At 40.4% G+C, this 13,265-nt stretch overlaps 1 protein-coding gene and 1 long non-coding RNA gene across 7 annotated transcripts in view; one reads left to right on the top strand and one right to left on the bottom strand.

Moving 5' to 3' along the window:
• VPS8 (VPS8 subunit of CORVET complex) overlaps window positions 1-12,581 on the bottom strand; it is a 257,836-nt gene extending 245,255 nt beyond the window's left edge. For 4 of the 6 annotated variants that reach the window (XM_038583602.1, XM_038583606.1, XM_038583604.1 and 1 more), the window contains exon 1: window positions 514-666. In XM_038583602.1, coding sequence (XP_038439530.1) covers window positions 514-666 — 153 coding nt within the window. Of the gene's footprint in view, window positions 1-513; window positions 761-12,454 lie in introns of those variants that run through there. The other 2 variants (XM_038583601.1, XM_038583603.1) reach the window with 1 other exon arrangement.
• Window positions 10,159-11,284, top strand: LOC119867499. Its single transcript, XR_005383810.1, has 3 exons — window positions 10,159-10,434; window positions 10,548-10,709; window positions 11,173-11,284. It is a non-coding gene; the product is annotated as an uncharacterized LOC119867499 (long non-coding RNA).
• Window positions 12,582-13,265: the final 684 nt, after the last annotated feature.

The following is a 13,265-nucleotide window of genomic DNA, read 5'->3' as shown; positions in this document are numbered from 1 at the left end:
AAGTGATTAGGTCAAACAAATTGTCATTAAATATTCTCCTGGTAACAAAAACTTAATTACAATCAAATCAATGGGAAAAAAAAAAAATCCCTGTACATGGGGTGCCTAGCTGGCTCAGTCAGTAGAGCATGCAACTTGATTTTGGGGTTACAAGTTCATGTCTCAAGCTGGGTGCAGAGCCTACTCTAAAAAAATAAATAAAATATTGCTTTAAAAAAATCACTGCACAAGATTTCTAAACCTACCACTAGTCTATGATCTTGAGCATTCACTTAACATAGCCATCTGCACTTCAGCTTCTCCTTCCTCTACAAAGTGAATTATCAAAGTGTCTGAAGCTCAAATGAAAACATATGTTAAAGTGCTTCATAAACAGTAATGACATACACAAATTAAGAGTGATATCTCACAAGACTGCATATAGACTTCTATTAATTCATGCAAAATGACAGATTGAGTCTTTAGGTCATAGCTCTAATCAACATCATCACTTGACAAAAGCTGAATTTTTACCAGATCATTTTTGAACTCCAGTTCCTTGTCCAAATCTATGTAAGAGAATTTTGAAAGGGAAGCTTCAAGATTGAAAGACTTATTCAGCTCTTCTTCAGTAGTCTTGGCACAAAGGCTCTGTTCCACATTTTCATGGTCTGGTTCATTTTCCATATTTACTTATAATAATTGTAATTTAGTCAATCCAAGCAAGTTTTTGTTTTGTTTTGATTTTTGACCTTAGATCATGACGACTTGAACGATGACTCTTTTTAAAAAAGAAAAATATAGACATTATTTAGATTTCCTCAATTGGACATTCCAAAGACTTACTTGTTCACTTTTGTGGAAATCAATTCTTTCACTGAATCATCTGATTGTAAGGCAATGAGAAATCAACATGGTTTGAGGTATGACACTGAGGGAGAATTGCTATGGGAGCACAAAGGAGGAACATCTAACTCAGGAGTCTGGGAAGTGGCCCACCACCCAAAGTCATGAAGTCTGGTGACAGCAATAGACTTAAGTTTGGCCACTAGACTTGGTACCATCCAGATTCACATTTTAACAGCATGAGAGTAAACTGGTGCCAAGAACTGCAATTAACCCCCTCCCTCAAACTTCCAAATCCTAGAGTAGATCTCCAGTTCCCCAGTTCAGTCTTGTTATGGGCATCCACCCAGGGCCACAGATCTCTCAGGGAGCTTAGTGTAAACACTTGAGGCCCCAGGACAGATAGCTGGCTAGCTACTTAATAGGACACTAGCAAACCTAAATGTTCAGATCTATTATGGGAGACAATGATGCCAGAATAAAATAATACCACAGCCAGTGAGGGATTTCTAGTAAGAAAGCTAGTCACAGAAAAACACGGACATTCTCAGAGAAAACTGAAATACTAAAGAAAAATATATGCAAATGTTTTATAGATTTCATAGCTCTAAAAGATACAATGAAATAGTTTTGTTTACCTGAAAAATTGTTTAAAAACAATTGTCTGCAAAATCACTAGAAAACTAAAAACATATTCAGGAAAAAAATCATTATAAGTTTAATGATAAAATTTGTCCTTAAATGATTTTAGATGGTGTTATAATTAGGCTACAAGTGACCAAATTTTTAAAAGTCCATTACTTAGCTCTGCCTATTTAGAAATAAAGAAGTAATAATTTGAAAATAGAAATAATATCATAGTAATGACAGTAAAAGCAAAGGTCATTTTATTTTCTAGAGTGTTTTTCCACGGTACCCAGGAATACGCAGGTTACTCCCTGTGAGAACCTTTTTCAAACTACATACTGTCCACTGTCCACCACCCTCCCCACCATATGAACTTCTCTCATTCGTGCTCTAATGAAGTGAAGGCAAAAGAAAGGCTGGCAACTAAGCCACTAACTAATTTTAACTTTAAAAGAACTAACTTTTAGGGGATCTCTGGGTGGCGCAGCGGTTTAGCGCCTGCCTTTGGCCCAGGGAGCGATCCTGGAGATCCGGGATCGAATCCCACGTCAGGCTCCCGGTGCATGGAGCCTGCTTCTCCCTCTGCCTATGTCTCTGCGCCTCTCTCTCTCTCTGTGTGACTATCATAAATAAATAAAAATTAAAAAAAAAAAAAGAACTTTTAAAAGTTGAAAATTGGGACCCCTGGGTGGCTCAGCAGTTAAGCACCTGCCTTCAGCTCAGGGCATGATCCTGGAGTCCCAGGATCGAGTCCCACATCAGGCTTCCTGTATGGAGTCTGCTTCTCCCTCTGCCTATGTCTCTTCCTCTCTCTGTGTGTGTCTCTCTTGAATAAATAAATAAAATCTTAAAATAAAATAAAAGTTGAAAATTAGTTTTAAAAAGAAAGAAAATTAGTTGCTATTGTTTTTTTTAAATACCCAGAATTAACTGACAATTTTATCTAAGTAGGCTTTTTTATTTATGATGAATTTCACTTTGTTCAAATTTCATTTTTACCAGATTAAAAGAAATGAACATCTACTACATGTAAGACATGTAGACTTATGAAGACAGATTTTTTAAAGAGCTGAAACCAATTTTTCTAGCTAGTACATTTGGTATATTACCAAATACAGACTAATCTCTTTCACATGTTAGAGAAGATAGACTCTAAGGTTTGGTCCTACAAACACATGATACCAAATACATTCCTAGGAGACATAACTGAGGGTACTATGTATCTGGCAACATTTCAAAGTAGCTTTCCAATCTCAGGTACTAAATGTACTTCTCCTTTTGCAGTAAGCCAAGGGCAGAAGCAATATTTATGTTTATGCTCTTCTTCAAAGAAGATGGAATTGACTCACGGACAAATACAAGTTCCTTTTAATAAAGTTCTCTTATTTGTACCACTTAGGAAAAATGATTACAAACAGTTCAGGAATGTTTGCAAACATGCATAATCTAATTCACATTCAGTGATTCCTGAGGACAGTTAAGTTTCATTCTTACACATTAAAAAAAAGGTGGGGGGGGGAAGAAGACCACAATAGCCAAATCCAAAAAAAAAATTACTTTTATTTAAATGATTTAATAAATGAAATATCTCATTCTTCACATTTGTCTTTCCAAAATAACTCAGGAAGTAAAACAGTCTTTTCTGGCTCTTTTTTTTATACCTCCTATCTGGTGTTAGTTAAAAGGTTCTCAGGGCAACTCAGCATCCGTGAACACCAATACCATACTCAAGAAGTTTCAAGTAATCAAGCATCTCCTGAAGAAAGAACACCATCTTGCCATGCTACCCTACTCCATTTCCAACCTTCATTTCACTGAGCTCCTGTTATCGTGCTATACAGGCAAAGTGCAGAGAACATAAGCGAAAGAGTCCGTAAAGGGGCACCTGAGCGGCCGTCAGTTCAGATCTGCCTTTGGCTCAGGTCATGATCCCAAGGGCCTGGGATCAAGCCCTGTGTCAGGAGCCTCTTCTCCCTCTCTCCCTGCCTCCAGATCCCCCTACTTATGCTCTGTTAAATAAATAAAAACTAAAAAAACAAAACCAAGAAAAAAAAATTCTTTAAAAACAAATAAAAGAATCTGTTAAAGATCAGATTTGAATCTGGGCTTTACCAGTTCCTATCTGTGACCCTGGTCAATCTGTCTACCCATTCTGAGCCCCTCTACTTCTATATCTTTTAAGATGAAATATTATGGCCATTTGTGTTGTTTGCCCAGAGCAGCACCTCTGATTGGGAGAAGGGCTCTCTCAAACCATGTGGTTCTTATGGAGGCTGCCAATCAAAAATCCCATAGTGGGATCCCTGGGTGGCGCAGCGGTTTGGCGCCTGCCTTTGGCCCAGGGCGCGATCCTGGAGACCCGGGATCGAATCCCACGTCAGGCTCCCGGTGCATGGAGCCTGCTTCTCCCTCTGCCTGTGTCTCTGCCTCTCTCTCTCTCTGTGTGACTATCATAAATAAATAAAATTTAAAAAAAAAAAAAGATTTAAAAAAAAAAATCCCATAGTAACAGAGACTGCATATGTAGCTAGAGTGCCTCACTAGGATTCATTAAAATGGAACTGGTGAGGAAAACCTGCTTCCACTGTTCTCTAAACAATGAATAGTAAGGCTGGGCAGTACCCCCACCCTCCCCTTGACCCTGTTCTGCAGAAAAGGAGGTCATTTATTCAATACATACCCACTAAACACCTAAACACATACTTCACATATCACTAGAGATCCACCTCTACTAACAATTTATATTCTAGGAATGGATTTCTAGCAAGAACAAAATCAACCTACAAACAGAACCAGAGAAGAGGTAAGAATGTCTGATACCACTCAGGACACCCCATTTCTTCTATGATATTCCCTCTGGCTACAGCATTCTGGTATTTTGGCTACATAAGCCAGCATCCTCTCCCGGCGCTCTCTTTTTTTTAATCACTTAAAACAGAGAGTCCTCTTACGAATGCAACTATTTTGCAGAGCTACTGTGAGGAATGACAATAATGACTGCAAACATTTAGAATGCCGGGACACAGAAATAGTCAAGAAATACTTGCTATTAACATTTAAAATTTCCTCAAGATTTCCAAATTCTTCCAAAGTTTAAGATCCTGAAACAAGATTGGTACTTTTTTAAGGTCTAGCTAGTACTAAACTAGTTATACCTTATTGGAAGGCTATACTTACTTCTGCTCTCAGATGAGAAGTTTCTTCATGAACTAAATGGTAGGGATTTTATTTAAGACAGGTACAGCCCACAGCAAAGCATCAGAGATGCTTCAGAAAAACGTCTAATTATGATAGTAAGTGTGATATACAACAAGTCATTCTAAAATCATGCTTTCACATCACTTCCTCTTCTATCACTTACCAACAATTATACCTTCATGTTAGCATATTTATTCAACCCAAATAGACCCAGGAATCAAAAGATCACTATGCTGACTTTTTTTAGAAAAGGAGAGTTCACTAGAGCAGTGTCTCCAAATTTTTTAGAAATTGAGCTGTGCCTGAATCTCCCGGTGGTAGGCAAAATAGAAGTGCTCAATGATGCCTGTCCTAATCTCCAGAACCTATAACTATGTTACCTTACATGTCCAAAGGAACTTCACAGGTGTGACTAAAATAGGATCTTGAGTTGGGGAGGTTATCCATGTTGGCTCGATGTAATCACAAGGGTCTTAAAAAGTGGAAGAGGGAGGCAGAAGAGTGTCAGAGAAGAGACATGACAACAAAAGCAGGGTCAGAGAGATGCTACAGTACAGGCTTTAAGATGAGGAAGGATGCCAGGAGCCAAGGAATTTAGGCAGTCTTTAAAAGCTGCAAAAGGCAAGGAAATGAATTCTCTCCTTGAGCTTCTAGAAGGACCCCAGCCCTGCCAAAGCTTGATTTTAGCTTAGTAAGACCAGTGCTGATCTAGTGACCTAAAGAACTATAAAAATGATAAATCTGTTTTTTTTAAGTTACTACATTTGTGGCAATTTGTTACATTAGGAATAGGAAATGAGTACATTAACAAACTTCAATTAATTTGTTTCTAGCCACATTGCCAACATTCTGAAATACTGATCCCTCCCTCATCACTTAGTGTTGCCTAAATAGTGAGCAAGCTCTTCATTCCAATACACGGACCAATGATGAAATGCTTAATATATGACACTATTACACATGCTGAGGACTCTGCCTTCAGATACTACTTAAGTGCTATCCTAGTACAAAGGTTGGCAACAAACTACTGATAATTTCCTCTCGAGACTAAATTCTACAACTAGTTCTCCACCCAACCATCCTGCAATCTAGTGTTCCCATAGTTCTTAAGGGGATGCCAAGCTAGACAGTACCTGTAGACAACATAATGGTTAAAATCAATAGTCTCCTAGTCTCTCCCAGAATGAAATCATATTAATCTGACAGGAAAATGTATGTCATAGAATCATGATTACCCAGTATGTTGTCCTCTTCTGAGCACTGATAACTAATATTTTAATAGTTCTGACTTAACATTATCTGACATCTTGACAGTTCTTACAACTATCCCCTCTTAATAAGGTTATTTCCAACCAATTAATAATAGATTCAAGAACCACTTAAAAATAAATATTATGTCAATGACCCCATTTTAACCCTGGCTAAATGAATAAGACCTCTAGAATGTGGGATCCCTGGGTGGCGCAGCAGTTTAGTGCCTGCCTTTGGCCCAGGGCGCGATCCTGGAGACCCGATATCGAATCCCACATCGGGCTCCCAGTGCATGGAGCCTGCTTCTCCCTCTGCCTATGTCTCTGCCTCTCTCTCTCTCACTGTGTGCCTATCATAAATAAATAAAATAAAATAAAAAAATTAAAAGAACTCTAGAATGTGACCCATATTAGGCTGAGTTAATGTGGAAGTCTTCCATCATTTTTTTTGTTGTTGTTGTAGTTGTTTTGTTTTTACCTTGGCAGATCTTCCCAACTGTGCTCAAAGTCCAGTATCCTATTTAATTCACTAATATTCTTTTCCTCCTAAATGTCATATAAGACACTTTTCACAGTACAGTGAGTCAAATCAAGTTTTGGTTTTGTTTTTTTTTTAACTTACTGTATCCCCAGAAAGATATCACAAAATCATGATACAGAAACAATTTTACATTCCAACTTTGTTTCTGGCTTTTCCAATCCAAATATTTCTCTTCTTCCATTTGTTTGTTTTGTTTTGTCTTCTTGTGGTTTGTTTTGTGAAGAAAAATGAAAGAGGATTAATTTCTATTTGTTTTCTATATCTTTCTCTAGTAAAGGGACTCATTTTGAACAGCTCCCCAATGCCTACAGTACAAAATTCCAAATTCTACCTATAACTATATGGTCAACTCATCTTCAACAGAGCAGGAAAGACTATTCAATGAAAAAAGAGAGTCTCTTCAACAAATGGTGTTGGGAAGACTGGACAGCTACATGAAGAATGAAACTGGACCACTTACACCATACACAAAAATAAATTCAAAATGGATGAAAGACCTAAATGTGAGACAGAAAACCATCAAAATCCTAGAAGACAGACAGACAGAAACCTCTTTGACCTCAGCTGTAGTAACTTACTAGACACATTGCTAGAGGTAAGGTAAACAAAAGAAAAAAAATAAACTATTGGGAATTCATCAAAATAAAAAGTTTCTCCACAGTAAAGGAAAATCAGCAAAACTACGGCAATCTATGGAATTAGAGAAGATATTTGCAAATGACATATCTGATAAAGGGTTAGTATCCAAGATCTATAGAGAACTTATCAAACTCAAAAAACAAATAACCTAGTTAAGAAATGGGCAGAAGACATGAATAGACATTTTTCCAAAGAAGAAATCCAAATGGCTAACAGACACATGAAAAGATGCTCAACATCAATCATCATCAAGGAAATATAAGTCAAAACCATGATGAGATACCACCTCACACTCGTCAGAATAGCTAAAATTAACAACACAGGAAACAACAGATGTGGATGAAGATGCAGAGAAAGAGGAACACTTTTGCACTGTGGGTAGGAATGCAAACTGGTGCAGTCACTCTGCAAAACAGCATGGAGGTTCCTCAAAAAGTTAAAAAATAGAACTACCTTACAACCCAGCTAATTGCACTACTGGGTATTTACCCGAAGGATACAAAAATACTGATGCTAAAGGGTACATGTACCCCAATGTTTACAGCAGCATTATCAACAACAGCCAAATTATGGAATGAGCCTAAATGTGCACTGACTGATGAATGGATAAATGTGGGATATGTGTATCTGTGTGTGTGTGTGTGTGTGTGTGTGATGGAATATTACTCAGTCATTAAAAAATGAAATCCTGCCATTTGCAATGATGTGGATAGAACTAGACTGTATTATGCTAAGTGAAATAAGTCAGAGAAAAATAAATACCATATGATTTCACTCATACGTGGAACTTAACAAAACAGATGAACATTTGGGAAGGAGAGGAAGGGGGGTAGCAAACCATAAGAGACTCTTAACAACAGAGAACTGAGGGTTGATGTAGGGGGGTGGGTAGGGGATGGGCTAAATGGGTGATGGGTATTAAGGAGGGCATTTGTTATGATGAGCACAGGGGTGGTATGTAAATGATGAATCACTGAATTCTACTCCTGAAACCAATACTACACTCTATGTTAACCAACTAGAATTTAAATAAAAATCTGGAAGAAAAAAACATTCCAAATTCTAAACCTAGGATTCCAGGTGTCACATGAGCTGACCTTACCACTTTCTTTTACAACTAAACTTATTAACCTGTATTCAGAGTCCTTCAAGAAGAGCTTCTCCTTTCCTTCCATGTCTGCTCATGATAGTTCACCTTCCCTTTCCTTTTCCTCTCCACTTACCCATGTTCCTTCTTTCCTTCCTTCCCCAAACATCCTCTGAACCCAGAATGCAGGTCTTCTTTAGAACAGCGCCTCAGCACTTTCCTCATATTGATTCATTAGTTAACTTACCATGTGGCTATGTCTTTGGACCCCAACTATACAACAGAAATGCAGCCATGTTTCTTTGTGTACTGCACATCACTGGGCTCACTGACTTGCATGGCTGTATACACATTCAATAAATATTTGCTGATTAACACAAGAATTGGAAGACAGGACTAACAGCTATGTTGCAAATTAAATGGATCACTTTTATTGCATATAATTATTAAGCTTCATAGGACATTATTTGACTCATGGCCTATAGGAATCTATGCCGTAGTAAGCCAAGTTATAATTGAGCTCTATCTTTATGTAATCAGGCTTGTCAACTACTGTTGATCATATTCATCCCTCAGATATCAGCTAAAACTTTGCTTCCTCAAAGTCTTTTTGTCCCACTGAACTAAACTAGGTTCCCTGTTAACATGTACTTATAACAGCATTCTCCTCCTTCACTAAACTTGTCACACTGCAATCATTTTTTCAGTGTCTAAACCACCATTCCCTTCCCTCAGGAAAGAAAGGAATGCAGGTTCCAGGAGAGCAAAAACCAGATCTGCCCTGTTCATCACTGTTTTTCCAGTGCTAATCAACCCACCAATCCCTTCCTTCCTCCCCCCAGAAGCAGCCAAGCAACACTGCATCACTGGCTTCCAGGGCTTCAAACAGCAATTCTGGTCATTCAAAATAAGCTAGTTAGTCATTCTACCTCCAAAAACCTCCCACCTAGCAAGTTCCAGTCTTTGCACCTAGGTGAGTTTTTTGCTTTGTTTTGTTTTGTTTTTACAATCCTCACCACTGATTTTTTTAATGATCATTTAGTTCATATGCTACATGACACAAACTCCAAAATTTCACATTTTGTATTCTTTTACATTAATTCAGCCTAAAAGTCAAGATGAAAACAGTGGAAATATATCATACGTCCATTCCATTTACAGGAATTCAACTATTATCTTCAGCAAAGATAAAAAGAAAAAAAAAAAAAAAGAATGATTCACACAGAAATGGGAACTCTATACACCATTCCACTCAATACTATACACTTCAGGGTGAGCATGGAAGAGGAGATTGGTATCCGTCGTCCTTCTGGTCAGTCTCAGTTCTTAAATGCCTCATACTTAATGATCCATTTCATCTGTGCTCAAAATAACAAATAGCATAACATGGATCAAAAACTGGCTGTCTTGCACTTCCTCACAGAGAGGTCAGTCTCCACCATGACTCCTTCCTAGGTATTTTTCAGGGGGTACTCAAGTTTCACCTTACTCATGAACTTCAGAAACAGACCCTATGTACTACTATGTACTTGGATGAGATGCATACTTGGTCACTGAGTTTCTTTCCAAGAACAGGCACATTTAAGCCTGCAATGCTCAGAACTGCCACTATGAAAAAGCCCAAGCCTGTTTCCCTTTCTCTTCTCCTAGTAAATATCTACATGAGAAGACTAATTATTTAAAGCTTGGTATATGCATACAGAACAACAAATGTTAAAAGGAAAAGTGAAGGAAAAGAAGAGTACCTGAGACCTGCCTGGGCATGGTGCTAAGTTACTATTATGTTACTAAGTTACTATTATGAATTGTCAGGCACAACCTTCTGCCACATTCTAAAAAAGAAAAAACTAATCCCCTGTAACAATATACAAGATAACAGTAAGAACTAGGTCTACAGATATTTATATTATACATAAAACCTAGTGTTATTCACCAATTTTATATGTGTATAAGTAAAATAAATGAAAGAGGAAAAAAAAATATCACTTCTTTCCAGCTTCCAATAAGTCCCTACTATTATAAGAATCGCTCTTCAAAGACCTTCCCCCTCTCAGAGAACTTCTCCATGGCCTTGTGTAGGCTGAAATACATTCTTCTTTCTTCTTCACTAAATTGGTATAAGTGAATTCTTATAAGTTAACTGCACAGAAGACAAGATTCCATTCAGTTGTAGGTTGAGTAGATGGTGGCCTTCCAAATCATCTTAATTAGCTTCCAATTAGTTAAACGGTCACCTCAACTTCTCTTGGTTAGATGTCAAGAAGGATGTAGGTCACAAGAGATTTTTTTTCTTTCTTTTTTTTTTTTTTTGTAAAGAGCAAAAGGAAACTTCTTGCTGAACTACAGAGGAAAAACAAATTTGATTTTCTTTTGGTTACAGTATCACTTCACCATCTTTCCTTTGAGAAACTGCTCCTCCTCCACTCTAACCAGGTAATTTTGGTGGTGCTGCCAATCAAATACACTATCTATCTGACCAGAAAAGTAGGCACGTGACATTCTTGTGGCCATTGTCCTTCCCTGGAATTTGTAACCACAGAAGGTAGGCGTTTCCTCTTTATTCTGGGAAGATGTTAACACAGGGGCTGTTAGGTAGAATGAAGATAATTCAAACATTAATTCAAGATTCAGTTAAGACTAGAACAGTATGGGCAGCCTGGGTGGCTCAGCAGTTTAGCGCCGCCTTCAGCCCAGGGCGTGATCCTGGAGACCCGGGATCGAGCCCCACGTCAGGCTCCCTGCATGGGGCCTGCTTCTCCCTCTGCCTGTGTCTCTGCCTCTCTCATGAATAAATAAAATATTTAAAAAATAAAAAGACTAGAACAGTAAGACCTTACAAATATATACAGATCACACCTGAAGCTGTAGACCAGGATGCTATCTAACCTCTGTGAAGACTATAAACAGTTCAAAAGTTAAACATACTTCCTGAAGTTCAAAATGTCCCTCTTTTCATTCACATACATAACTGACATTTGGTACCACAATGGCTGACATCTTTATAGAAGAGTGAGATACAGCTAGAAAGCACCAAAGAGGCCTCAATATCCTGAAGACAAAAAATATCCAACTGCTGATGCCAATCTAGATACCAAGAAAATAAAGGATAACCAACATGCTATTACCTGAGAGCTCTGGAAAGTATTTTTTCACATATAACTATGTCTCTTTGACACAAAGGGCCCAATAGTTCAAGCAGAATTCTTCCCCCACTTATCTTTACTCTGCTGAAATAGGCCAGCTTTACCAGAGGATTCAGTATCTATTAACTGCTTAAACTTGACCATAAGCAAACCCATATCTTACAGAAACCTAGGTAGATGACCCATCCCCATTTGTATCAGACTTCAAACACACACACCTGATGTGTAATTATCTCCCAATCACAGACATTGGGAGTTGGTGCCACAAGTCAACGCCCATGATTGTTTTGTGTTTTTTTTTGGGGGGGGGGGTGAGGGGAGTGGTAGAGGGTGGGCATACAGAGGACACAAGCCTTCCTGTCCATTCGGAGTCTAATATTAAGAGGTTATGGAGAAGACAAGCCTAGTTCAGGAAGGCTCCCGGGTGCCCCTGATAACCCATGGCCCTGTAACCTCCCTGACTGACCCTATTCCGTCCCACCCTACCCTCCCTTTGAAGCACACCCAAACAATTTAGGCAGCTGTTTCCCTCTTGCCCCACGTACCACCCTTGGAGAACAAACCAGGACACAGGAGTGGCCTCAAACTTTAGAGACCCACCTGCCCTCCTTCCACCCTCACTCTGGAGCACACCTTGCAGGCAGAGACCACTTGGAACCAGCCTCAAAGGGTGCGCACCAATCCTAAGAGGCGGACGCCTCATCGGGCCTCGGCCTCACACCTGGGGGGCACACTCATCCCAACCTTCGAGGCGCAGAGGGGCCCACCCCTGGCTGCACAGCTGCTCCGTCCTGGGATGGGGGGTAATCACCCGCCTCCTGGCCTCACAATCCGGGGAGGTGGGTGCACCTGTCCCTCAACCTCACATTTGTTACGAACAGGTGGAAACCGCCTAACCCAATGGCAGGCCAAACCCAGGACACGCCTCTCCGCCCCGGAGTCGACCCCGCCCGGCCCGTGGGCCCCGGTCCAGTTAGCCCGCCTGGGGCCGCGCCGTCAGCCAGTCCGAGGCCGCCCCACCGCACGGGGAAAGGGCTGAGGTTCAGGAACCCAGCGCGCATCCTCCTCCCGCCCGGGGGACAGCTCCTCATACGGGGGGGCGGGGGACCCCACCCCGTTGGCCCGCTCCCGGGAGCCTCGATACCTGCGCTTGCGGCCATTCCAGCCCAGGACCCCCGGCGCCCGAGGCCCCGCCCCCTGCCGGAGGCTCACGCACGCGCAGTACACACCGCTGACCGCCACGCTTCCGCTTTCCTCCCCGCACCCTTGTCACTCCCGGGCGCTCCGCCCCTCTACGCCACGCCCCCATTTAAAGGGCCAGAGGCGCACTGTCTCGGGCCAGGGATTTAATGTGTGATTAACATCCTCGGGAACAAGGGAATGGAAACGTGAGGGAAGCACAGACGAATAAACAGCAGTCTTTGAGATGGGACGAGAAGCTCTCCTCCAGCCCTATGTCAATGAATTCATCTGACCTTTCAGAAAGTGAGCCTCCCTTCAGCCAGCTAAGAAAGGGCAGTTGATTCCCAAATTTTGGAAATTTGCAACCAGTAAATTTTCACTCAATTTTTAAAAAATATTTTATTTATTTATTCATGAGAGACACACAGAGCGAGGCAGAGACACAGGCAGAGGGAGAAGCAGGCTCCATGCATCGGGAGCCCGACGTGGGATTTGATCCCAGGTCTCCAGGATCGCGTCCTGGGCCAAAGGCAGGCGCCAAACCGCTGCGCCACCCAGGGATCCCATCATTTTCTAACTTACCATCAACATTGATCCACAAAAAATACATCTTAACACCAAAATTAAAAGAGACACACTCTCAAACAAAGAAGCTATCTTTTAAAGGAATAAAAATGTATGTTTCTATCTCTTATTCCCCCTGAAGAAAGATGAAAGCTGTCAGGACAGACTGGATTTTAGAGCCACCACTGTAGATAACACTAGGCCTAAGG

Source organism: Canis lupus, chromosome 34 (genome assembly GCF_011100685.1).
Source record: "Canis lupus familiaris isolate Mischka breed German Shepherd chromosome 34, alternate assembly UU_Cfam_GSD_1.0, whole genome shotgun sequence".
NCBI lineage: Eukaryota > Metazoa > Chordata > Mammalia > Carnivora > Canidae > Canis > Canis lupus.
The sequence above is the reverse complement of the archived record's forward strand: the minus strand, read 5'-3'. Positions and strand labels throughout refer to the sequence as shown.